Source organism: Echinops telfairi, unplaced genomic scaffold (assembly GCF_000313985.2).
Source record: "Echinops telfairi isolate 266 unplaced genomic scaffold, ASM31398v2 ScPeMD7_23;HRSCAF=83, whole genome shotgun sequence".
In the NCBI taxonomy this organism is placed as follows: Eukaryota; Metazoa; Chordata; class Mammalia; order Afrosoricida; family Tenrecidae; genus Echinops; species Echinops telfairi.
The window spans coordinates 50,327,325-50,354,967 of record NW_022103920.1 but is presented as its reverse complement, the minus strand read 5'-3'; the positions used below and the strand labels follow the sequence as shown (position 1 = coordinate 50,354,967).

General features: G+C 38.8%; 1 protein-coding gene across 4 annotated transcripts in view; it reads left to right on the top strand.

Moving 5' to 3' along the window:
* The window catches only part of SEMA3A (semaphorin 3A), a 382,377-nt gene that overhangs the window by 131,553 nt on the left and 223,181 nt on the right, over positions 1-27,643 (top strand). For 2 of the 4 annotated variants that reach the window (XM_045288865.1, XM_045288867.1), the window contains exon 2: positions 8,218-8,394. In XM_045288865.1, coding sequence (XP_045144800.1) covers positions 8,283-8,394 — 112 coding nt within the window. In that variant the 5' untranslated portion in view covers positions 8,218-8,282. Of the gene's footprint in view, positions 1-7,470; positions 7,523-7,944; positions 8,395-27,643 lie in introns of those variants that run through there. The other 2 variants (XM_045288866.1, XM_004702629.2) reach the window with 2 other exon arrangements.

The window sequence follows — 27,643 nt, the reverse complement described above, 5'->3', positions numbered from 1 at the left end:
TAAAACCAGTCGACAAGACCCCAAAGATGTCAACAGACCACAAAGTTCTGAGGCACTTTTAAGAAAGCCACCAGTGTGAGTGGTGATACTGGGAGTGTAGAGGGGAAAGCCACCGGTGTGAGTGGCGATACTGGGAGTGTAGAGGGAGAGTGGGTTGAAAAGGGGGAACCGATTACAAGGATCTACATGTGATCTCCTCCCTGGAGGATGGACAATAGAAAAGTGGGTGAAGGGAGACGTCGGACAGGACAAGATATGACAAAATAATAATTTATAAATTATCAAGGGTACATGAGGGAGGGGAGAGCGGGGAGGGAGGGGGGAAAAAAAGGACCTGATGCTGGGGGCTTAAGTGGAGAGCAAATGGTTTGAGACTGATGAGGGCAATGAATGTACAAATGTGCTTTTCACAATTGATATATGCATGGATTGTGATAAGAGTTGTATGAGCCCCTAATAAAATGATTTTTTTAAAAGCCCCATAATCACATCATATATTTTCTTAGTGTTCATGAGTTCTGTGAGACTCTGCATCAAATTTTAGAACCCTGGGACAGGAGGGCCTGTACTGAGGGAAGGAAGGGGATGGAGCTCAGGGATCGAGCAATAGGATAGTGTTTTGGAAAAGCAGTATGGCTCTTAACTCTATCACATGAGGACTAGTCTGGTATTAAGCTTTCTAAAATAAATATTTTTGCTGTTCCTAATGCAAAACCCTAAAATAGCCAGGTTAGCTTTAAGGGAATATAATAGCCCATAATCATCAGTAATCTTAGGAAATATGTAGACAATCTGCCATCAGCTAGGGTTTCCCTCAATAGTAAAGAAGATATTACTCAAAGGGGTGAAACCGATTCAGAAATTGATTAAAAATAGAAATGTGTGTGTGTGTGTGTGTGTGTATATATATATATATATATATATAAACTTTATAGAGGCAAAAACAGATACAGAGAAAATTATAGTTGGCTTATTTGAGTTGTAGTAAGAAGGGGAGTGGAAGACGAATTAGTATTTTTATGTGTTTTATTAGCATTTAGCAGCATGATTGGCATTTTGAAACTAAAATTTTTGTTGAGTGAATATAAATGAACCAAACCAATAAAATCTAGGACATACAATGTTTTCAAAGATGACTAGAATGTAAAGACATGGCATGTTTAAAATTATATGTCTTGAAGCAAATTATCTTCAACATTCTCATGTTGATAGCCCAGGAAATAGATTTCCACATTAACTAGATTCCTGAAATTTTATTTTTTTAAATTTCATTCAGTTTTTGTCATTTCAGGTTAAAAGAATTGAACTAGTTTTTCACGGTATCATTAAATCTGTAATGATTATATGATGTGTTAAAATGAGACCACCAGAGCTTCTAATTCTATCAAAAACTGCATGTCATTTATATAAAGTTTAATGATAAGAAATGCCTTCATCATTTTGAGATCATAACTATAAAAATAAACTGGTTTTTTTCTTATGCTTTAGCGTGGTGATGACAGTTTCCTAGTTTGACCGTGGCGAATGCTTCACTTTAGATAGATCTGTAAGTTAGATAAATATTCAGCACAATTGTGCATTTTGATACCTTAAAGGCAGGATTATAAAATTGTATCTGTAACATATTTTGGGCCTTTAAAGTGCTTTACGTCACCAAAATAATAAATCACTTAAAAATAAGCAAGTGAGCAGTCACATTTTCATTTAAGTCTTCTAGGTAAACCACTTTCAACTTAGATCTGTAATTTAAGAAGACTCAAGCCTGGTCATCTTGGATGCTATTTCTCTTCTCATATGTACAGCAATATGGGCAAATGAGTTTATGTTGATTGATTTTCAGACAAATTAATTCTATGGCTAGGCTCTAAGGAAAAATGAGGAGAGGGAATTTTCTTCATAAATTATTCTTAATAATAATAAAAATATTAGCTAATAAACAAGGGTTTTCCTCATCTTCCCCATAGGCTGACAGCTGCTCCTGTAGCCAAGGCAGTGAAATAAAACCTGCATTTTTACCAAATCCCCACCCCCACACCAAAAAAATAAATAAGTAAAAGGAAGGGCATCAACTAGACCAAATGGTGTGTTTAAAAGATAATACAAAATATGAAAGAAATATCTGAAATCACTGTTTCTAACTATGGCAATTTGCTTGAAGAAATCTCCGTCTTGGAAAGCAAAATGCACTCTACTTTTGCGTCACAGTCAGCCACACAGTTGGTTTTGCCATCATAATAACCCTTTTGAGGAGCTTCCATGTTAAGTTTTTGCATTTGGGTTCTCGATTGTAGCAGTTACACTCTTTAAAAACTTTTTTGTGTGTGAAGACTGCTGCTTCCTAAGAATATAAAGCTTGTGGTAAATTTACATCTGAGGTGCAACATTCTTTGCAGAGGATAACAAAGGGAAGGGATGCATCTACTTTGCCGGAGTCAGATGTAAAATCACCCTTTACACCGTGTTACCTAGTTCTTACCGTCAATCTATTTCACGTAGATCTGCTCAGTTACTTATTTAGCTGAGAAGGTGTGTGAAATGCTTTCACTGGATGCACATAGCTAATAACTTCATATCCTGAAACACTCAACAGCCAACCTGCTCATTTCATTTGTATTCCACAGACGCCTCGTTTTTCCCCCTCGCTGCCTAGCCCGGACTGATCAGAAGTAACAATGGGATTTTTGTCTCCCTTGAAAACTTTCCTGTTCCATTTGCGTTGAGGTGGAGACGTTCTCACTTAGAGAGAGAGAGAGAGAGAGAGAGAGAGAGAGAGAGAGAGAGAGAGAGAGAGAGAGAGAACACAAACAGGTACTGTCAGGGTTTCATTGTCTTTTTAATATATTAATACTCAGGAACACTGCTTCTGTCTATCAGATAGTCGTATCAAGAAGCTGCAGTGTTGACAAGTTCCTGAGACAGATGGAACAGGAAAAATGCAATCTTGAGAGCATTTTGAAATATTGAAAAATAGTACAGACATTCTCAAGAAAAGAGGGGAATCACCCAAGTGACAAATGGTGTTTCTTTAACTGGATTTAGCCACAGATGGAACTTGGAGCCTAACCATAAGTTAGGAGTGTAGACACTTCTTTTCTTGTGGCTGCCCCCCAGCCCCCTCAAATTTACAAGTGGAATGAAACTCCCCTACTAACTTCACAACTCAAAAGCTCAAGGAAAATCTCCCCCACCTCGCTAATGCAAAGACTTTCCTGCGATTTCCAATAGCATAAATTGTTTAGCTTTTCCTTAAATTGTACATCCACAAACATGTTGCTTCCAGGTCTGGGTTTAGTCTCCTTCTGCATGTACTTAACATTTATTGTCTCAATTCATTCAAAAAGCAGTGTCTTTTATCTTGGAGCCCCTATTCATCTTAGTGTTAAGAACATTAATGTTGCAAGAGAGTTGTGGGAGTTGTTTTCAAACTCTCTGAAAGTCAATTCATAGGAGGGTGGACTTAGTTTACTAAGATCCCTATTGATGGGGTGCAAAAGGGGTGGGGAGAGGTGTCAGAAGAGTTAATGTGGGCCTAGAGACTTAATTCCCTTTGCATTTTACTGATTTTTCTCAACTCTTATGCTCAGAGAATAGATAAGAGTCATATTATAAAAATAAGTTTGCTTAATTGTTTAAACATTGCTTTTAACCTGCCACTTCCAGCTTTCTGTCGTGAGCCTGGTCAGTCTTAAACAGATATCATTTTGGACCAGAAAAAAAATGGTGCATCAACTATTATTTTTTTCAATTAAAGCATCTCTTTTGATCTTCTAAAGAATTTTCTTTCACCCATGCAATTCTTTTCAAGAAAAGAAAAAACAAAACAAGAAAGGTTCAAATTCCTTCTACCAGCAAAAACCCTCATTAAAAATGAATTTCCAACATGAGAAGTCAGAGCAAGGACAAATGTTCCACTATGGCATTACCGATAATTCTCTTGATCATAGGCCTTTCTCATACACTACTGAAGCATTCCCTTGAAGAAAAAGAAATAACAGGAAATAGCGGATTTTGCATGGAATCTATGTAAGTTTTGTACATGACATTTGTAAAACACCTTAAGAAGAATACAGAAATGCACTTGATTTCCTATCAGTGTCCTTCTTAGAGTTGTTCCTACTTATTGTGAAACTCCACATAAGTCACCAGCTTCAGTAGATGACCCCCACTCTGGGGGAGTTGCTCTATTTAGCCTCTACTAACAATAAATCGTGGAGAGGGAGCTCCTGCAGGGAGAACTAAGCATATGAAATCAAGTGAACCCTAACTGTAAGCATATTTAATCTACAGTTGTTAAAATATACATGTCATCATGCTTTCTTATATTCTTTTACTCACAAACAGAGAAAATGTTTTCCTGTATGACTCACAGGAATTTGAAGCATCTGTAACCTGGGCAGGTGCTTGCAAGAGCATATCACAGATCAGAACAGTAATTTCTCCTTTAAGTTGCAACCTCTATTGGCCACCAAATTTGTTTCATAATGCAGACAAAACTATCTAGGTAGTTGACATTTTATATCCACATATGTGCAGACACACACGAATACACTGTCATCAGTTTTATACAGCACATAAATAATTGAAAAATATACCATTTCCAATGGAGAACATTTAATGTCTGCATTATCTGACTATGACTGTATGAATCTTTATTGAAAAACAAGTGTCAATCAACCTGTTATGAAGGTAACAAAGTTGTTTCTCTAGAAAATCAAGTTCAACACGCAGAAAGCTGCCACTCTTAGGATTTATACTTAAAAGACTACATAATCCATCTCAATATAGAGCTAGGTGAAGTTAAAAACTACTGATTTATGTGACAGAAATGTATACAAAGGCAGGATCATCAAATTAAGCACCTGCTCAAATCTGACAGTAGTGGAAGTTAATCACATCTGAAAACTTGAAATTTAAGAAGAAATTAGGAACTCGGTAATAAATTGGGTTGACATAATGTAGATTGTAGGTTAGACAATAATTGAAAATACTACTTTGAGAAAGAAACAAAACAAATATTTTCCTTGAACCTTATATCCAAGTCAGTGGTTAAAGATCATGTCATACTTGTGACTTTTAAAGACTGCTAAGTGGTGCCGTCACATCAATGTTGCAGGTGGCAATGTAGCCGATACATTATATTTGGGCCTAAGGCATTAACAGAGTTGTTTTGAGGTGTGCGTCAAGACCCACAAAACTCACATGTGCAGGCAGATTCTGATAATTTCTGATTAACACGTACTATTACCCTGCTTCTATGTTGATGGAAACTGAAGGGAGTCCAGATAGCTCAGGTGTGTTCTGGGGTGTATTTTTAAAGGTGAAAACAATTTTCCTGTGTTCATTTCACACTACAAATTCCCTCAAGAACGGAATAGAAACATAGAGTGCTAACTACATTTTTAAGACTTTTTTTTCAGGCATATAACTCTTTCCTCCTCCCTTCTTTATCACAAACAATGCCTGCAATTCTAGTATTTTATACTGTTATCAGTCTCTAACAATTATATGTACCGTAAGAATGTACAATTCTCACATTTCTGGAAATAAAAATTAAAATTAATCTTCAAGAAAGGAAGCATAGAGGTAAGTCTATTGAGCTTGCAGACAGCATAAAAAATGGCAAAGGCCATGAAGTAATCAGAGGGTAAGAGAAACATTGAACATTATTCCATCGATGTTCTTTAAAGATTATGCATGTGATTGTATACATGAACGGGGTAGGGAGAGGTGCTGTGCTACCACATTCCAGGTATCAATATTAATTTAAATTATTTGTTTCACAAAATAAAAACACTGTCCTGATTGTGTGGTTCAAAATACAGACGGATGAATGTCTTCCTTCTCCCTTTAGCCAATTTTGACCCCCTTTTATTTGGATTGAACTTGCAAACTTTTCTTTGTTCCTGGAACAAATCAGAACAATTCGGGATTAGACATGGTAGAAGTGAAATTGTTAACCTGTTTAATTCTGACCAATAGAAACCTGCTCTTCTTACTCTAGGTAGCAAGAAGTAGGTTTAACGATGATTTTCCAACGGGCATATAAAACTATATATTATTAAAAACGGGGCCATGACTTAAAGTTTTTCAAATAAATTGCATGTGATATCTCAATAGGATAATTCATTAATCCAATCCTCTCAATAATGGCCAAGTGCTGTGCATTCCTCTGCAGAATGAATGTCTATGGAGAGTAATCCAGGCAAGACAGACAAGCCTCTTGTCATTTGTAGCCTTAATCCATTGCCCAGGGCATGAAAGTGCTCAGGATAACAAATGTGGGAATCACTAAAATCAACATTATTTTTGGATTTTAATGTCCTGACAATACTGACTGGCCAGTAAGCTTATGGAAACTGACAAATTCAATATGGTCAGCTTGATGAGTCAATCCAGTGAAGTGGAGGACAGAATCCCACTGCCCTGTTCTTTAATCCTCCTGCCCTCTTCCTCCACCTCCTCCACCTACACACACACACACACACACACACACACACACACACACACACGCTTCTCTATTGCCCTGTGGACAGTAGGTCATAAAGCCCTGTGGTGGCAATGCTGAAATCATTCTTGATCCGAATACTAAGCCACTTTCATTAAGTGTTTATGTTTGCAATTGAGAGACATCCTCTCCCTTCACTCCCCCAAATTCTCTATTACCAAAGAAGAACCCTCCTCAGATTTAAGGAAGTCTGTAGCGCTGGGTGCTGGTGCTGTGGGGGTGGGGATGGAAAGTGGGGGGTGGGGGTGGCGGAGTGGGCGTGTAGGAGGGTGGGGGTGGGGGGAGTAGCAGGAGCTGGGGGCTAAAGAAGGGAAAGTTGTTTCCTATCAACTTCTATAATCCTCCCCACCCCCAAATACTATCCTGGGGAAAATTGAGAGAAAAATAGGAGAAATTGGACCATCTCCCGCAGCACGCCTGTTTGGGAAAGGCTAACTCATGATGTTTGCGTGACTGCCTGTTCCTGGCATGTGTCCCGAGGAGTCAGTGACCCTTCCCCACCACTTGAAGACCGGGAGCTTGCCTCAGACGTGGGTGCTGCACACTCACTCGGCACCGACTTTTGTGGACTTTGTCGTCGCCCCCGCCTGCACTGGAAACCAAAATCAGGGAAGCGGCTTGAATTAACAAGATGAGGTGCATTGAAAATGTTCGCCAGAGCATTCCAGAAGCCGGGAACCCATCACTGTGTTCAAATTCTGACTATCCTTCTGAGAATCCCCTGTCGTAATTTATAATTCTCAGCGGACCTATATCTGTCTCGAACTGATTGTTGAAATGGGCTTTGCTCGGAATTTCTTCACGGAAAGCGACGCGGGGCGGGGGAGGGCGGGGTGGGGGTGGGGGCCAGGGGAGGGGAGGGAGGAGGGGTTTGTGGGGAGGAGGGCCGGCTCTCTGGGGCGGTGAAACCTGGGGTGGTTAAAGTTAGAGGGGTGCACAGGACAGCACACCGACAGCACGCCCAGAATGCACCCAGTCAGTAGGATTATATAATGATAAGCATGCCTTGGACATGATGTAGGTAGCAGAAGCCAGAATTCAAAAGGAAAAAAAAAATCGAAATTGCACCCCCAAATGGCTATAAAACAACGCTCGCCTCGGGCAGTAAATTTCTAGCTGCACGCCTCTCACAGGCACGCGGGCGCGCGGCGGTCCCTGCCCGCGCGGGTGACAGCAGGGCCGGCGGGGGGGCGCCCGTTGCGCGCGTCCCCGGAGTGCGGGGACCTGTCCGTGGGGTCCGCGGCCGCCCTCCTGCGTGCGTGCAGGAAAAGTCCGCGCTGCTGGCGCCTCGCTCTCTCCCTCCCTCCCTCTCTCGCTCCCTCCCTCCCTCCCTCTCCCTCTCCCTCTGTCTCTTTCTCTCCCTCTCCCTCTCTCCCCCTCTCCCTCTCTCCCCGTCTTGCTCCGTTTCCTTTTTATTCCGCTTCCCCAGCCCGATTAGAGTCCGCCACCGGCTCTCGGAGGAGCGTAGATGAAAGGAGCTGCTTCGGAAGCGCCGGCCGCAGCCCTCGTTCATTTGTCCCCGTCCCCTTTCCACACAACAGTTGTGCCTCATTATCCGGTGGCCGCTCCGGTTTTCTTTCCCCTTTTTTTTGGAGGGTTTGAAGTTTCCGGGCTTCGGTGCCGGCTGCGAGGAAGAGGTGCTGGTGTGGCCGCGAGGGCCCGATGATCCGCATTTATGAATGAAACTGACCCAGGTCACCTGTTACCTCCAGTTTGCAGATTGTGTGAACTTCTGCGGCTGCACGACACCCGAGCGAGGAGCCACCGCGCCGGCAGCATGGGCTGCTTCCCCCGGCTGGCCTGTCTCTTCTGGGGAGTGCTCCTCTCGGCGAGGGCAAACTATCCAAACGGGAGGAACAATGTGCCAAGGCTGAAATTATCCTATAAAGGTAAACCTTTGTTCTCTTTTTCGGGTATTTGGTCAGCTTTCGAGTCGGCTCCCCCACCCCACACCCCCTTTTCATTCCACGAACTCCCTCCCCAGTCCAAACTATCAGACCTTTCCTTTATTCCTGGGAGACCTTATGTGATGGAGAGTATCTTTCGGAGGTGATTTAAACACCAAACATAATAATAATAAAAGCATGCCTCGTGTTTGGTATCTGACAATTTAAATGCTGCAAACAAAGAACATTTAATTCCATTTGCAGAGAACTGCCTGCCTGGTACGTGGTGATCCTCATATGTGATTCTGTCTTAGGATCTGTTAATTGACCTGACTTGACTTACATAGGGATTTTAAAAATATGCTAATGCAAAAAAAAGGTCTTTTGTAGCTATGCCTCTCTCACCTCTAATAATGAGTATGATACATTGTTGTATCCTCTGGGTTTTAGACATTAAATGGTTAATCATCATCATGAATATTCAGTTGGTTCAAATCTGACAATCAGATGCTTAACATAAGCAGTAGATCAGGGTTTGCCAAGAGAATATAAACTGGGGAGAGCAGACTAGTTTTTCTACAGTGTGTTATGATTATACAAACGACAGTATATTTGGCTAATTGGTGTAAAGCTAAAGCTTTTGAAATAAAATGTTACTTAATTCCATATGTACTACAGTGAGAACTGAGGAGACTCTGATTGCCTAGCTGGTGGTGTGAAATTCCCCTTTGAATAGTATAAATTTAAGAAAGGAAAATAAAAGGTATATCATAGGTTTGCTAATACTTTATTTGGTTAAACTTTAAAGTGCATGCTTGTTTGTTAAGGAGTTTTCTTTTTAAAGAAAATATTTGTTTTGCAATTGTTGAAATAGGTTTTGCAGATATATATGTAAAGTAATGCTAGCATAGATTCCAAAATGACATATAAAACTTTCAATGGCAGAGAATAGTTATAAAATGCCATGTTATTAACCTGGAGTTGGAGATTAAACTGTTTTAACTCAAGTAGTTTTTACTCTCTAAGGTGTTGATTTCTTATGATTCTCAGATTTCTAGAATGGGGGAGGGGCCATGGGAAGCTTCCAATTATGCTCCCCTTTTCTAGCCTATAATGTGAAAGAAAATCACTGAGTCTTTTTGTAGGGATGTCTGTCCACTGTACATTGCCCTTCTGTAATAAAATATATTCTTTATTTTCCTATAATCGGGAACATTTTCTCTAGCCTGAATGAGGATCTCAAATAAGGAGGAGAGATGTAATTTTCACACTTTAAATTAGAAAATTAAACACCTATTCAATATGTGTTTGGACTTAGTACTTGCTAGGTAAAAATACATTGAAATGGAAAGAATTGCATTTCTTGGTATAATGTCTTCTTGAGAATTAAATTAAAAATAGATTTTCCATATCAGCAAGTAGAATGGCAATTTTACTGATTAATGTAAGATGATTACATATTCTCATATGGCACTCATTGAATATTTAATTAAATCTCCATTTACATTTCTATTTGGTAACCATTCTGAAATTATTTTCACAATATATGACAATACAGCATCTGTGTTTTCTTGAGTATTTGCTTTCTCTTTTCACTCTTGACAGGGTGCCATCAGATAATTCTTGGGCTGGTGGTTCACTTTACCCCCGTCTGTAGTCCTTATGAGTAAGCTTTTCCTGTGACTTTTCTTCTTGGAGATATGAATGGCAATATGGTTTGATTTTAGAACAAGTTTGAGATCATAAAATGTATTTGTCTAAGTGTTCAATGTAAAATAAAGTAACATTTGAGAATCATGCTTTTTTATGTTTACAAGAAAATTGTAATCTATTGTAATTGGTTACTCCCCATTATAGAGGCATTGATTCTTTGTGTGTATGAAATAGAAAGTATTACTTAAAGTAGCTCATTGTTATAGACCTATGCGTCAAATCTACCTGATGAAGCAAACTATACATAGGTGTATATATTGATGATATATGTATATAGATTTACCTTTACCTTTAGAAACCATCTCTGACTATGACATCCATTAAACTGTTTCCACTTCTGTGTAAATGAAAGTTTGCCCTGTAGCTACATAACAATTCCATGATACACCTCGAGCTTGGCAATGTGGGTAAAACCAGCTGTGAAACAAACAGCAGCATGACAAATGAAAATCATGGGTCAAGCCATTTTTCTTCTATCATTTTTTTGGCCTGTCACTACCTTTTTGTGTCTTCTATGTACACTTGTTTTGCCAAAGCAATTGCTTGGCAACTAATTGTCAATACTTTGTTTCTTAAAAAAAATAAGGGCTTTTTTTAAAAGCAAAAAAAAAAAAAAATCCAACTACTTTTATTCCCCTCTAACTAGGTGTCAAGCATGGTTAAAACACCCCCTGCCTCGCCATAAAAAAAAAAAAAAAATTCCAGCATGATTCATAAAGAGTTAAATCCCCGGCAACCCTAATTTCCCATGGTCACTTGTTTTCAAAGATCCACCATTAACTCTCTCCTTGCTCAGGTTGCCAAGTGGAAGTTTCAGGTAATCGCTGTGCTTACTGAACACTTGTCATCTTGCCTGGTAGGAAATGAAAGAGATTTGGTATGTTAGATGGGAAAGTAAAAAGAAGTAAAGACAAGAAAGCAGCCTTTGGAGTGGATATGCTTATATATCTACTAAGGTGCCTCTTCACTTTCTAGGAAAAGGGGCCTGAATAGACATTTTCAGGACCATCTGGAGAAGTGATAATATTAGAAAAGTGGGGTTTGATGGCTTTCCTTCTGCACCAGCCTGATTTAGACTCCTTGTGGGGGAAGCAATGTGAGAACTCTGCAAACCTCAGCAGTCGCACACAAGTTATCCTTAAGAAACATTCACGCAGAGATACTTTTGCTTCACACACACACACACACACACACACACACACGACATACACGACATACATGTATATATTTGAAAACACACACTGCTTTGAAAGAAGCAAAAAGAAAAATCTCTTCAAGAGAGTCAACAAGCTTAATTAGTAAACAGTTATCCATCTTAACTCTTTTAAGAGATTATAACATTGATCAAAAGGTAAAGACCCAAACTTCATACTTTTAACTAAGAAATTTTAAATAACTTATTTTTTCTATTATCAGAAGATGTGAAGAGATTGCCTGACTTAAATGATAAACTCATTATTACAACTTAATCAGCTTGATTTTTTGCAGGGGAGCTTTGTATAAAATAGGAAAGAGAAGCATTTAAAATATCTTGCTATTTACTAAGAAAGTCTTCCCTAGGAAGGTAAGGGTAAAGGCATTTATTTAACCTTTGGATCACATGGCCAGATGAAGAATTGCATGTGTCATTGATTTCGACCAAAAACTGAACCACGTAATGTCCTGGAAAAGCTCATTATGTTGAGTGATGGAGCATTTGTCATTTGTTTAAAACTCAGGACCTAATGTATTTCTTCATGATTGCCATACATTTTTCCCCCCAAAGACTTCAATATAGCATACATTCCAAGTGGAAGATGATGGTATGATTTTCTGTTATTTCATGAGTTAGTTGAAATTTGATTGCATTTTGCAGGAGAAACAAACAGTTATGCAACAGTATGAAAAAGCAGTATGCCAACCTTTAGCTGTGTGTGTATCTTTATGGTGAGTGTGCATATTTTATGATTGGGAAGTATAAACGTCCCAGAAACATGCAGGAGCTGAAGTAGTTTCAAATTTGTTAAAAATAAGTTATTTCACATTATATTCCCATTGTAGATAAAAGAAATATAGTTGGCATGATCTCTTGAGTCCTATGCAAGGTTTCCACAAATATCTCGAGTATTCACATAGTAGTATTTGGAGGATGGCATATGTATTATACTGAAGATATTCTCACATTTATACAGTCCTCACCTTTGAACACAAATGCAACATGTTTCAGAAAGGTAGGGGAGCCAAAGGATAACTAAAATGTACAGAGCAAAGAAAATAAGTTCTAAATCTCTTGGGGTAACTTCCCTCTGCCCCCCAATGAAATCACTGTATATGTGGTAGCAGATTTCTAACTTTACATAGCTTTCTTCTCAAAATCTTTTCACCTAAGATAATTAGTGCGTGTGGTTTTTTTTCTGAAATCCTAAATTCAAACACAGTGAAAAACTTTTCCTCCTCTATTCAACAAGTATGCCTGGTGAAGTATAATAAAACACTCAGTCACACATCTCTTGCTCTAACTCTGATCCCTTCCCATGAGGGCTAGTGAAAGTCACCACTTGTGGCTTCTCTGCTTTAAGCTGCCAATCAGGTTGACCTTTGAAATAATAATTTATACAGTGTAGACTTTAGCAAGTAGGAAAAAACTGAGACCACAAAGCAATTACATGCAAACTACTAGTCCAACAAATTTTGATAATGGCATTCAGTTATTACTATCTTAAACAAATATGAATAAGATAAAAATTTTCCTATTCTAACTTTATTTTTTAGGTTGGTTTTTCCCTTCCTATGAATCATTTTAAAAATTCCTGTACTGTTAGTGATTTGTAATATTTGGATATTTGAAATCCATTACCATAACAGTCTGTTCTGACCATGACGACCCGATAGGGCAGGGGAGAACATCCTCATATGATTTCCTAGGCTGTACATCTTTATGGAAGCAGACTGCCACAGCGTTCTCTCATGGGACTTCTTGGGCATTCACACAGCAAATATTGCAGTTGGCAGCCAAGTGCTTTAACCATTGAATCACCTGGGCCCCTAGATATTTACTAATTTTTCTTTCTTTCTTTTTTCCCCTTTGTATTTGTCACACATAAATCAAACAACAGAAGTAGCAAATATATTGTGGTATTTGGTCAATTATATTTAAATTTTATATTTTAATAATGAATACAATTAGAGAATATTTCCAGAATAAATTCTGTTAGAATTAATTAATATGATTGCCTATAAAACCCAAAACCAAACTCATCGCCCTCCAGTCGATTCCTACGCATATAACCTTGTAGGACAGAGTAGAATTGCCCTGTGGGTTTCTGAGATTGTAAATCTTTAGGGGCAAAGACGGCCAGACTTTGTTGAATGTACTTTGTACATGTTGTACTTTGGGCTTGTTGTCAGGAGAAGGACACTAGACTTGGTAAAGCGGAGGGAAGGTGAAAAATGTGTCAGGCCCTGACAAGATTCATTGACACAGTGACTTGAATTAGGGGCTCAAACGTAAGAGCAATTGTGAGAATGGCTTCTTTCTCTCCCCTACCCCCAACTCACTGTCATCGTGTCCATCCCAATTCAAACTCATAGTGACCCTATAGGACAGGGCAGACTGCCCCTTTGGTTTCGCAGGGACTGTCGCTCTTGATGACAATAGAAAGCCTTATCTTGTTCACTTAAGCTGTAGGTGTCAGACCCTCCAAAGACTGACTGTAAAGCGTCGCATAGTTATGTTTAGTGTGAATATTGAACCGTATTGTGGATTAAACTTTCCATCTTGTTTACCTCATGTTTTTGAATAGATACTTTAAATACTTTATGTTTTTAAGTAATCATAAACACTGGTGTGTAAGAAATCTTATAGGTAACATTGATTTTTAAAATCAGAAGTCTAGATTATCCTGCATGAAATTTACATTTGAATCTTTCTAAACTCGTTCAGACAGAGCAGGACTAATATGCGTTCTGAATTGATCATTATCCAGTATCATATGCAAAGTCATGAGATTATAGCACAGATCGTTATAAATTAATTAAATGAGATATTAACCTGATTAAACCTACTAGAAAAAAGTCCTTGAAAAAGTACTCAGCTTTTTTATGATTGTATTCCAAAATTTACAAAACTCATAAATATATCCAAATAAGTCTAGTTCATGCTGTTTATCCATCTTAAAAACTTAAAAGGTAAAAACTATGAGTATTAGGTTGGATTTTATCCCTCATACTTCTGAGGTGCTACTTAAAGGAATCATCATGATTTGCAGTTCTAGGCTTTCACTAATAGGTGGCACTAGCAATTTGTGACAGCTCTCTCCTTAGTTGGGAAATGGGCAGGCTGCTAAGATAAATACACAGGGTAACCCAAGAAGGCCAAGTTTGGAAAGACCGGCACAAGAGTTATGAGATGTAACATTCACAAGAGACACACTTTAGCTAGCATGGAACTTCCTAAGGACCTTGATGTACTCTTTACATCACTTTTGATACATTTCAACTCTGGAAATGTAATCAGTTACTTGTTTAAAAAAAAAAAAAGAACCAGAATTTGCGTCTGAAGTTGTTTCGTAAAGTGTCAAGCAAACTAATAAATTTATGTAAGTACATATGCTATGAGATGCCTCCACATGTGTACATTATGCATACACATATAAGTACAAATGTAAATACATAAATTGGAGGCTAGATAGTGCAAATAGTTAAACACTCCTTTACCAGCTGAAAGGTTGGTGCTTTGAACCCACTTAGAGGCACCTAGGAAATGGGCTTTATGGTTGGCTTCCAAAAGATCACCTTGCAGACCATATGGAGGAGTTCTACTCTTCAGATATGGGGCTGGTGCCTGTTGGAAATGACTTACTGGCACCTAGTAGCAACAATATGTGCTGGGTGTATACCCCCACCCCCACCCCCATCCCTGGCCCGTTAGGACTGACAGTTTGCCTACAATAGTGCAAAATCAATTATGCAACTATTTCAGTTTAACCTGACTTTCCTCCCAGTACCAGGAGCTGCTGGTCCACAGAGCCAACCTCTTTGAGGCCCACAGATGAAACCTCAGGTTTCCAGAAGACCCCTTATGGGATCCCCTTCACTACAGTAGCCATCACTGCAGGTCCTCAGGCTAAAATTGGGAGTGGGATGGATTCTGAGGGACTCCTTCGAGAAAGGCCAGGAGTAGCCGAAGGGGCCCAGGAGGAGGTGGGGCAGAGGAAATTTCAGCTATTGCTCTCCTCTACTCCAGCACCCTGGAAGGACCAAGTCCCACAGCTTGAAGGATACTGGTGTAATCTGAACCCTGGGAACCCACAGCAGAAGCTGGCTAAGCTCACTTCCACTGTGGTCTGAGCTGGATGCTCTTCTTCCTTATAATCCTGACTCCTAGTCACAGATTCTAAGACTCACGACAGTGGGATCCTCCCTGGACTGCGGGGCAGCAACAGGCAGCTGGGCGTGTGGAAGGGTTGACTGATGGGCAGCAATGTGTAAAGGTTGTTGAACTCCAGCCACACGGGTTTGTGGAGCCGGGGACTGCCAACGGTGCCCCTAGCCCAGGTGCCAGGCCTCGGGTCTGCACAAGTGCCGGCTCCAATGACAGTTCAGAGCACGGTCGGAAGATCTGGGTCCAGGGTAGCCGTCCTTCTAGTGGTCGAATGCTGATTTTGCCTAATAGCCTGGTCTTTGAAACCAAACCACATTGATACGGAAGGAGTGGACTGGGAGGCTTCAAATACTTGTGAAAAAATTCCACTATCTTTAATTTTCTATGAACCTTTTGAAGTTTATGTATGTTTCAATATAGATGTATATATTTCAAATCTTCCCACACGTGTCATTCAGTAGATTTTGAAGCATAGCTACTCAATAGAAGATAGTAACACTGCTCCATAAGGGGTTCAAGAATGTAATTTTAGTCTTTATGGAAGCAGACGGTCGCATCTTTGTCCCTTAGAACAATTAGAACTACTGACCCTTCAGCGAGATGGCTGAATGCTTAATCAATGTGCTAATATGCCAACAGGGCACTCTCTCTCTGTACACACACACACACACACACACACACACGGCACTCTCTCTGTACACACACACACACAGGGCACTCTCTCTGTACACACACACACGTATGTAGAAAAGTATTGCGACTAGGGTTCCAGCTCCAATAGACCCAGGTTTATTTCAATCAAAATATGTTCAAACATGGCTCTGCAGCCACAGGATGGTTGCAGATCAATTCTCACATTAATCCTCCTGTTGAATCTCATTGTGCTGCCTTCAGAAGAGGTCCAATGAAAATAGTGACTTCAGAGGAGATTTGCTGGGCAAAGTTAATTTATGATTCCTAAGGAGTAATCCTGACAGATTTTCTCAGAGGACACAGAATGGCCCTGGCCACTTATGAAAAAATGTTGAGCAAACTGAGAACTACATTGGTGAGGAAAGGGTCAGGGAAGTTGTGCTCCGGAATTGCTTTCCATCCAGACAATACTCCAGCTCATTCGCTGATTGTACCAAGGATTATTCTATCCGAATTTTACTGAGAAACTTCACCCCATCCAATCTACAGCCCCAATCTTGCTCCCTCAGACTCCCCCCATCCCAATTCAAAGTGTATTGAAAAGGAGTATGATGTAGTCCTTGCCGATGCCAACAGCACAGTTTTGATGTGGTGTAAAGAATGCAGCATTCTTCAAGGAAAGAATAGAAAGATGGAAACAGCACCTTCAAAAGTACATGGACCCAGAGGGAGACTATATGGAGAAACAATAACTTCACATTTGTGTCTTAATTTTGATATTTTGGTTTATCAAAGATTTCTATGAATTTTCTGCAATACATTTTGACCTCGCTTCATTTGTTTGTACATACATGAGGAGGCTTCAAAAAGTTAAAGGAAAACTTTCTGTATCTTTGAAGTTTTGAAGCTTATATTCACATGTATATATATATACATATATATACATAGATTTTATCTCTCTATCTATAGATAGATAGAGAGATAGAAAGGAATAGTTTAAGCTTCAGTGATAAAACACCCACTCATAATAGAAATAAGGCAGCCTGTCTCATCATAATATCTTATCATTTTTATAATTGATTGTTGTTGTTAGGTGCTAATTTATCAGTTCCAACTCATGGAAAACCTATGTACAACAGAACAAAACACTGCCCAGTCCTGTGCCATTCTCAAATTGTTCTTATCTTACAGCCCATGGTTGCAGCTACTGTGTCAATCTATCTTGTTAAGGGTCTTCGTTTATACTGCCTCTTTACTTTACCAAGCATGATGTCCTTTTCCAGGGACTGGCCTTTCCTGACAACACAGTCAAAGTACTTGAGGAGAAGTCTATCCATATGTGTTAGTCAGAGTTGACTAGAGAAACAAATCTCAGGACACTCATATGTGCGTAAGAAGGAGTTTTATATAAAATAGCAATTGTATACTGAGAAAACATCCCAACCCAGTCCAGATCAAGTACATAAGTCTGATATTAGCCCATATGTCCAATTCCAGTCTATAAATTCCTCTTCAGACTCACAGCACATGCAATGACACCGAATGCGAGGTCACAGGCCAGGTGATCACAGGTGGGAAGTCTTGTGAATCCAGTGACAGTGGTGGAAGCATCTCAGCACTGGTGTGGGTCTCCAGCTGGCTCCTCCAGCTTCAGGGCTCTGGCTCCATCAGGGTAGCTCCATCTGGCTTATCACCAGGAATGTGAAGCAGAGAGAGTACATGTCCCACCTCCAAGGAGGAAGACAGAAGTTCCCAGAACCCTCGGGAGAAAGTCATGCCCGCACAGAGGCATGGTAGGCTATGACCTGATTAACAGGCTAGACTCAACCCCTTTGCTCAAGTTGACAAGAAATTGTGTAATTTTCACACCATCCTTGCCTCTAAGAAGTATCCTAGCTCTACTTCTTCCAAGACAGATTTGTTTGTTCTTTTGGCAGTCCATGGTAATTTCAATATATTTCACCAGTACCATAATTAAAAGGCATTGATTCTTCTTTATTCAATGGCCAACATTCACATGCATATGATGCTATTGAAAATTCCATGGCTTAGGTGCACCTTAGTCCTCAAAGAAATGCCCTTGCATTTCAATACTTTAAAGAGGCCTTGTGAAGCAGGTTTACCCAATGCAAGGCATCCTTTGAGCTTTTGACTGCTGCTTCCATAAGCACTGGTTGTGAATCTAAGCAAGGCAAGATCCTTGACAGCTCCAATCTTTTCTCCTTTTACCTACTGGTCCTGGTTGTGAGGATTTGGGTTTTATTTACATTGAGTTGTAATCCATATTGAAGGCTACATTCTTTGATCTTCATCAGCTAGAGCTTCAAGTCCTCCTTGTTACAGCAAGCAGAGGGTGTCATCCGCATATCACAGGTCGTTAATAAGCCTTCCTCTAACCCTGATGCTGCCTTCTTCTTCATATAAGACAGTTTGGAGAATAGCTAATTAAGAACATAAAAGAATGCTTGGAATGTTTCATGTGTTAAAATTTTAAAAGTATGATACATTTTTGTAAGTTGTTTAAAATTATCATTAGACACATGGAAATTAAATAAATTATATCTGAAACCAATAAGCTGAATGATAAACATTGGTATATTTTTATATAATTACAAAGCTGGATTCTACCAAAGTTGGGTAAGAAAATGTACAATTTATAGTTGAATTGGGAAATGATGGTAAGCAGAAAGTAAAATATTATTGATAAATAGAACATATATTTGGTCCTCATATTCTATAAGCTTGTGATAAAATTTAAAAGGACTATAAATCCAGGGAGTCTTATCATCCGAATGACTCATTAAACCTGCATTTCCAGGTTTCCTTTGCTTTGAGAAATGTGGCATGGAAAACAATGTTAACCAAACCATATAATAAATTTGTTGTTGCAATCATAAACATATCTTTAGATAAAATATAACATCACCCATTGGAGTTATCTGCAAACTAAATGAAGCTTTGTTCTATTGAATACATCACATGGATTCTTTAGTCTGTAAAACTACTTAAGTAAGTCATCTATACTCAGCCATATTGTAAGGTCTTCAAGGACATGTCTGCATTATTATTCATTTTTATAATCTTGATGGTTAGCAGATTCACTCACTGTTGACTGATTTAATGCCTCATTTGACACAGCTTATTTTTAAAACCTCAAATAGCTGGTATTGGGTACCAAAATAATGCCAAATTATAATAAATCAAGTCATTGTAAGTAAAGTGTGCATTCTCAGAGGGACTAAATGGAATGGTAACTTCTAGCATAAACCTTCAGGAGGAGCACAGATGTTAGGGCAATGGTTTTCCCCACAAACAATGCCACCTTCTGAGGGAGCCTAGCCTGAGACTGAGCTTAGAAAGTATCATGGCCATATATGTTTGCCTGCCGGTAAGAGAGCTCATGTAACAAAACATACATGACCCTAGGTACCACCTTGAGGAGTTTGCTTTATTCATATGGAAGAATAACTCTATTATTCGTATCATTCTCTTAGCTTGTCTCATGGAACACAGCCAGAACAGACTATTTTGAAAACCAAGCAGTGACTGACCATGAAGAAAAATGTTTCAATCTTGATCTCATTTTATCTAAATATTTAAATTAGTCCTACCAACCAAAGTTGAAAGTATAAAGTAATTTTTTTTAAAACCGGTATTTAAAATCAGATTAAAGGATATATATTATATATTTTGTATTATAATATATATTTTATAAGTATATATGCATACACTTTGGGATTGAACCTAAATTGTATATATTTTTCCTTTTGACAATTTGCTGAATCAAGCATTTCAGAACTCTGCTAATTGCCTCGCTCACCCTCAGCAGGATCATTATATTTCAAAGCCAGCATCATTCCAACCACTTCCATCCTGAGGGCTTACTTTCTCAGGATCAGAGATGAGACTGGCAATAACCCCAAGAAGGTTTGGTGAAATGGAAATAGGCAAAGATATATTTGGAGTTGTTTTAAATCCTAATCTCGTGTACTTGAGGGGCTAGGTAAGAATAATAAACAAATGTCACTTATAGATCTATTGATATTTAAATATAAGTTAATTTACAATGCTTTGTTTAGAATTCCTGAACAAATATATTTGTATCAGGATGAGATAGGAAAGGACATCATTAGGAAAGGACAGCACAGCAGAGACAGCTGAACTATATATGTGTTTTTGAATAAGTGTCAAACTTTTTAATTTTTACATTCAATTTTGAAATTTGTACAGCATGAACTCTGCTCTCCTGAAATAATCTTTATGAATTACTTTAAATAAATCTTGATTTCCATGAGCTGTACAAACTTATATTGCTATCACTAAATAAGTCTGTCTGCCTTATTTCCCATGTGTATGACATACTTACACACACATTGGCCATGTTCCCTACACACAGAAAAATATGTCTAGTGGGCTTACTATTACATATATTTGAGATGCTAATTAAAAACACAAAACATCAGTAAATAAGGAAGACATTTCAATATAGTTTTAGTGGCTTACCATGTGAATTAATGGATTCTTAGATAAGTTCTTTAATACAGACGGACTTTGGAGGAAGGTAGTATCGCATCGTCTCAAAACTACAGGGGCTTTTGAAATGGGGCAAAGAGGCTCGAGCATTAAAATATTAGAGGAATGTAGTAAGGGAAGGAAATTAGGGCAGAATGGTAATCACCACTATTATAAGTGGGATTTTTTCTTTTAAGGATAACTACCGTCCCCACCTCCAGCCAGTCCTGGGGCTTTGAGGCTCGGCTCCAGGGAGTCCCTCTGGGACATGGGTGTGCAGTGAATGAGTGACCCTTTGCTGGGCATGCCCAAACAGTAGGGGATGCTGGGACTCCAGGGTTTTCCGTATGGGCTCCAATGAAAGTCTCCCCTTTTACTTAACTACCATTTAAAAACTAATGGTATTAGTTTAAAAACTATATCTACATAATGACATAGCTACATAATCTTTCCCTAAATTCAAATACAACATACGGAATCAAATAGTTTAAAAATTGTTTGTTAAGATGAATTTACTGCTGCGGCATGCATCTAAGGTGGGGCCATTGTTTGTTTCCTATGTAGTTGTGTAGGGTTGATTGAAAAGAGGACCAGAGTGACTCGTGGCACAAACTTGTAAGGATTCTTTTTATGGTGGACACTTGAGATAATCCATCTTGCCTTCGGAATTTGACGATAAAATACATACACTGGGCTTACTTCTAGCTAAAGTATAAGAGAAAGGGTAGTTGGGTTTGGCTATCCAGTATGCAAAATGCTGTTTTAGTAGATCTTTGAGGTTGTGAAATACTGTATTCTGGTAGACAATAGCTGTTGTTGCTCCTACTTATTTCTAACTGTTCTGCTTTATTTAACTTGTTAAACCAATTCACTACCAATTCCTATTTCATGGATCCTTTGTTTCTTTCTTTCTTAATTTAATATGTATTGGGCTGCTAACCCCAAGGTCAGCAGTTCAAAACCACCAGCAGATCCTTGGGAGAGAGATAAGGCTTTCTACTCCTGTGAAGATTTACAGTCTTGGAAAACCACAGGGGCAGTTCTATCCTTTCCTTTTGGGTCCCCCTGGGTCAGAATTGACTTGATGGTACTCCATTTTTTTATTTGTTTTTGAGCTTATGGTATCAATTGGACTTGAGGATTAAATGTGTCTTCTTAAATGTATATCCCTGTTATAAACCTTATAATTCTAAATACAAAGGCATAATATGATGTTTTATTGCATTTTCAGTAAAGGTTTACACAACAGTCTAGGTTCACATTCAAAATTTATACACAAAATTGTTTAGTGACCTTGGAAACATTCTCTACACTGTGTGAACATTCTTAATATTTCTGCTCAGCTTTTTCCGTTTTCATTTATTTAGTTTCCCTGTCCTCTTACAATCTTATCTTTGTTTCAGAGTAATTGTTAGCTCCTGGAGATGAGTTGTTAAAGGAACAGAGCACTCCTTGGTGATAGTCTTTATCTTGTGAGGTCCTGTGTTATTGAGTTAACAGGTGACTTCGGGGGCTAATTTGGGTCAGGATCTAGAGTCCTCCAGGGCACTAGGTGGAGGAAGTTCTCCAGTCTCAGCCAGTTCAATAGATCTTTCTCCCTTGTTGCTGTTGTTTTATTTTTGATTTTAAGTAATAGAGTTTCTGATCCTCATTGTTTTCTCATTTAAGTAAAAACAAAACAACACTACAAACCTGAAACCTCACTACCCTCAAGTTAATTTCAGCTCATAATGACCTTATAGGACAGAGTTGAACTGGCCATATTGATTTTTGAAATTGTTATTGTTTACTGGAAAAAGCCACATACTTGTTGTTAAATATTTTTTGAGTGAAGTCTTATTAGGAGTAAGTGAGTATGATTATTCCATGTGAGAAAACTGAGAGGCAAAGGTGAGAAAATACATATGAAGGATTTCAGTATAAAATGTAACCTACCTAGTTTATTATATTTATAAACCTGTGTTATTGGAGTTAATAATTTAAAGAAAGATCATTTAAACCTATAGAACAGTTTAGAACTTTTTAAAAGAGGTACTTTTTTAAGGTTACCATATATATATTTAAATACTTTGGGGGGGCTCTTATATCTCTTATCCCAAGGCATCCATCCATCAATCCATTGTGTCAAGCACATTTGTACATATGCTGCCATCATCATTTTCAAAGCATTTTCTTTCTACTTGAGCCCTTGAGATCAGCTCCGCAAATCCCCCTCCCTCCCCCACTTCCCTCTCTCATGAACTCTTGATAAATTATAGATTATTATTTTCTTATCTTACATTGTCCTCTGCCACCCTTCACTCACTTTTCTGTTGTTTGTAACCCTGGGAGGGGTTTATATGTTTATCCTTGTGATTGATTCCCCCTTTCTTCCCCAACCTACCCCTTATCCACCTGGTATCTCTATTCTCATTGTTGGCTCTGAGGGGTTTATCTATATTGGATTCCCTGTATTGTGGGCTCTTATCAGTAGCAGTGTGCATGCTCTGGTCCAGTCCAATTTGTAAGGTAGAATTGAGGTCATGGTAGTGAGGGGGAGGAAGCATTAAATAACTAGAAGAAAATTGTATGATTCATCGGTGCTATACTGCACCCTGACTGGCATGTCTCACCCTTGCAACCCTTCTGTAAGGGGATGTCCAACTGTCTACAGATGGGCTTTGGGTCTCTACTCCCACCACCAATACCCCCTCTAATCTCCATTCACATTGGGTATCATTTTGTTCTGGGTCTTAGGTGCCTGATACCTGATACCATCAACTCCTCATGATCACACAGACTGGTGTCCTTCTTCCATGTGGGCTTTGTTGCTTCTCAGCTAGATGGCTGCTTGTTTATCTTCAAGTCTTTAAGATTCCAGATGCTAAAAAAAAAAAAGATTCCAGATGCTATGTCTTTTGATAGCCATACACCATCAGCTTTCTTCACCACATGTACTTGAGTCCAGACCCAATGTCCATTCGCTACCTTAATACTTAGCATATAGATATAAGTACATAGATCTATTTCCCTATCGTTATATATAAATATATTTATATAAAGTTACATTTTTAACAGAGGTTATTGCATTGAAACTTGCCTGTAGATGGTGAGGAAATGGGTGGGGGCCACATCTGACTTCAGGAGGGAGAAGGAGAAGCCAACTCCACAATAGCTCCACATCAATTGCCGCAAGGCAGAGCATGGACAGGCCTGCACCCTCTGTTCTTCTTTCACCCTGATTTACATGCAATGCTCTGTCTCCAGAAATGAGTACACCGACGAAAAAGCACAGACAAAACTGGAAATAGTTATTATTTGGTGTACATTTCACCAAATTGAGTGCCCTTTGAGATTGAAATATCTGCTGGGGAAAAAATGTACTTCCCATGAAAATGTTCTAAGGTTTATGACAGAGCATTCCTTTTGCACCTCTGGTCGGGAATCACACATGTATTTTACACCAGGACTCTCACAACTTGAGCAAAACCAAACCTCCAGGGTAGCCATGTTTGTTTGTTTGCTTGAATTGGCTAACTGTGGCAGATGAATGCATTCATTTTTCTCTGAGGCTGGAGTTCAGGGATTCACCCCTTTGCTTTTGAGTCTAACTAGATGAAATTGGAAGCTGAGCAAAGCCACTCCCTCTAAGGCCCAAGTTCCCTCTTCGACGTTCACACGTTGGCCTGGAGCCACGGAGTTTCTTTCTCTGTGTGTTCTTTAAGTTCAATAGAGTTTCAGACGGCTTTTGCTTCCTGAGACGCCCATTCAGGGCAGAATTAAGGTTCCTTTTGCATACTCCTTAAGAGAGCAGACGTCCTTGACATCGTTCAAACTCCTAATCCAGACAGTGCCTTCGGAAAGATCTCTAACATAACAACACCGTGAGACCAAGTGATTTAAAAATAGTTTCTTTCTTGCAACCATGAAATCACGTAGTGAGGCAGGGTCAGTGTCTATTTCGTCCACTCCTGTTTCACCCAGACCTAAGTGAATCCATAGATGATTGACTTCTCACTTTAATTCTCAACTTAGGGAAAACCATGTACTTTTATTATGGGATTTCTGTTCAGAAGAAGATAAACATCAGCATGTTAATTTTGGAAGAGTTTGTCTTGAGAAGATAGCATATACGAAGTAAAGCTGATTTACTCCTTTGCATTTAGTCTACCTAGATGAAATTGTTTAACACAATTATTTGTTCAACACAACGTGTAGCCCACAATATGGAGCTGCACCACATAGACTAAGGGCCACATTCACTCAACTGGATGTGTCTGTGTTCATAATACACCAGCCTTCTATCCAATTGAGATTTATTTATCGATTGAGATAATGTCTAAATGTTTCTAGTGTTACCCACATAGACCACCACATCTATTGCCCTTTTCAAATCCCACAATAATAAACTTTTACAAAAACACAATATATGAAACATAAGCACATATTCAAATAAAGTACATATATCTGATAATATACATTATTAGTATTTATTTTATTGAATCGTAAGCAATGCTGTATTTAGGGTATTCAAGTTTCTACCTATTGACATATTGATGAGTATTATCTTGAAGTCGGTACAGACAAACATTTCACAAGGAAAAGGAGAATATAAGCCCATTAAAGAAGGCGCCGCATTGGCTCTAGAACATTCTAGTTGTGAGGATTTGGAGATAATTAGACTTTTCAGCCTTAGGTGTCTCTTATCTAATGGAGGAGTTATGTCTTGGAAATGGCTTTCCAGCTAATGAGGATTCACACACGTGCTGCACGAGGAGAAGCCAAAAAGTCTCGCTACTCTTTGGTGGATGGTGGCAGATTCCAATGGCTCATCTTGATACATTTTTGTTTTGGAAGGACCGAGGACAATTATGGAGGCTTACTATGAAGACATCTTCAGAAAATGAACACTGTATTTTTCGTGAGAAAGAGGCCAGAAAATTTGTGAGGATGAATTTTCTCCTCCCCTACCCACATCACAACAAAGTATTTGCTCATTCGTTAAGGGTAGCTAAGACAGTCCTATAAGTATTTCACTGAGAAACCTTACCTCATTCATACTATAGCCCCTTCAAACTCCTTTTTGTTCCCCAGACTCAGAGAACATTAAAAAGGAACATGATTTTAATCCCTCGAGGATTCCAAAACTGCTCTTCTCAAAACATGGTGTAAATCCAGGAGCACGGAATCTTGGGAGAAATATTTAGAGAGAAGGGAGATGCACAGTTAGTGCATGGTACTAGAAAAAAAATCAATAATGTTAGTTCCTTGAGGCCAGTTAATATTTGCTCAGGTCATTTGTTAAGTTGTTGTATCACCTACTAACAAATATGTATCGGATTGTGGATAATGTACCATAAATTCTATAAAAGACTGGTGTTGATAGGAATATACATAAATATCTGAATTTTAAATGTCAGATATGAAAGAATAATAAGACATTGGTAGAAAATGTTCAGAATTATTGGAACCTTCAGTTTCATGTTTTGTAATTGGAGGGAATTCATTGTTATTTTGATATTTATATACTGAGGGCGCTCCGTAAGTGGTTCAAGTACATAACTGATGAAAACGCTACTTCGTGGCGTCTGAGCCCTCCCCGTCCTACATAGGAAAAGCTAAATGCCGTGACCGGGGCCCTGTTACCGGGCAGCGAGTGAGCTTGTTGAAAGCACAGATGAGAGAAGACCTGACTCTTAGGTCTTCTGGCCCCAAACCTTAGTGAACCGAGCTGAGCAAGGAAGCACCTGTTTCGTAAGGCCAGGCTTGACTACATCTCACAGATTGTAAGTTCCAATTGGGTTTTCAACATGCACCAAAGTTAGCCATTTAAAATTTGGTCAAACTGACCAGGAAATGACTAGTTTTATTTGCTCCTCTACTTACAGCATATCCTCTCGACATGCGTCATGGTTACTTTGAATAGTATTCTGTAATGACTTGGTCCATGAAGACACAACATCCTTCAGGACAACTTAAGGAGTATTGAATCCACATAGGAATTAGCACACTGTTTCTATTTACTATGCCCCCAAGCCTGAATGAAACATTGTAGATAAAATGTCTGAGTCTTTCTGAGCAGTTTGGTGAACCACCTGTGGTTACAAATAACCCATTTCCAGGACAAAGGATATTCAGTCACTCAAGAAAATAAACTTGCAGACGGCAGCTAGTAAATACAATGAGGAACACTTGATGGCAAGTTAAAGGGGCCTTTGTCTAGAAGACACTTGGAAGTCAGACTGTGAAATCTAGACGCTGTTTGAAAGGGAGGTGACACTAACCACCCTCAGATTTTAAAGGATTTTTTGGGAAGAAAAATTCTTTTGGAAAACATTTTAAGTACCAGCATGAATAAATTTCTGAGGTACTTTAGACAAAGATGAATTTTATTTCATTGTGGCCTTAGCCACATTACAATGCTCATAAACTATTTTACCTTATGCCAGACATGTGGAAGTAATCAGGATATGTAAATGATATGTGAAGGTGAGGTATAGTTTTAGCTTAAAAACTGTGGCTGTAAATTATAACCACATCACAAAGAGAAGCTCGCCTTCAAGAAGTCACATAAATGTAAAAATCATCAGCGATGAATTTCTAAAACTCCCAGTACTTTCTTAGTAAAGTCCAGTACATATGAAATATAGTGCTACATTGTGTTTTTATGTTTTTTGCCTAAGGACACAGAATTTGAAGGCAAATACTTTCCCCCTTAAGTAATTGTTTAAATGTAAGTAGCTGTAGTTACACAATATTGCATCACTTTATATCTGAAAAACCACTTTGGCTAAGGATTCCGTTGTAGACTGAACACAGCTATCCTTTATTAAAATCAAAGATTTTGTCCTTTAGCATATAAAATTGTTTTACCAAGAATAAGCTCATTCTGCATATAGATTTGTTTCATACATTTCATATGTTTGGAACACATAAACTGAATAAAATCTTCTTGAAAAGGAAATAGGTACAATAAAAAAATAAATGTTTGCCTTTCTTGAAATTCAAAAAATGCAAGTCTTAGGCTCAAAATATTGGTGTCATACTTTTTTA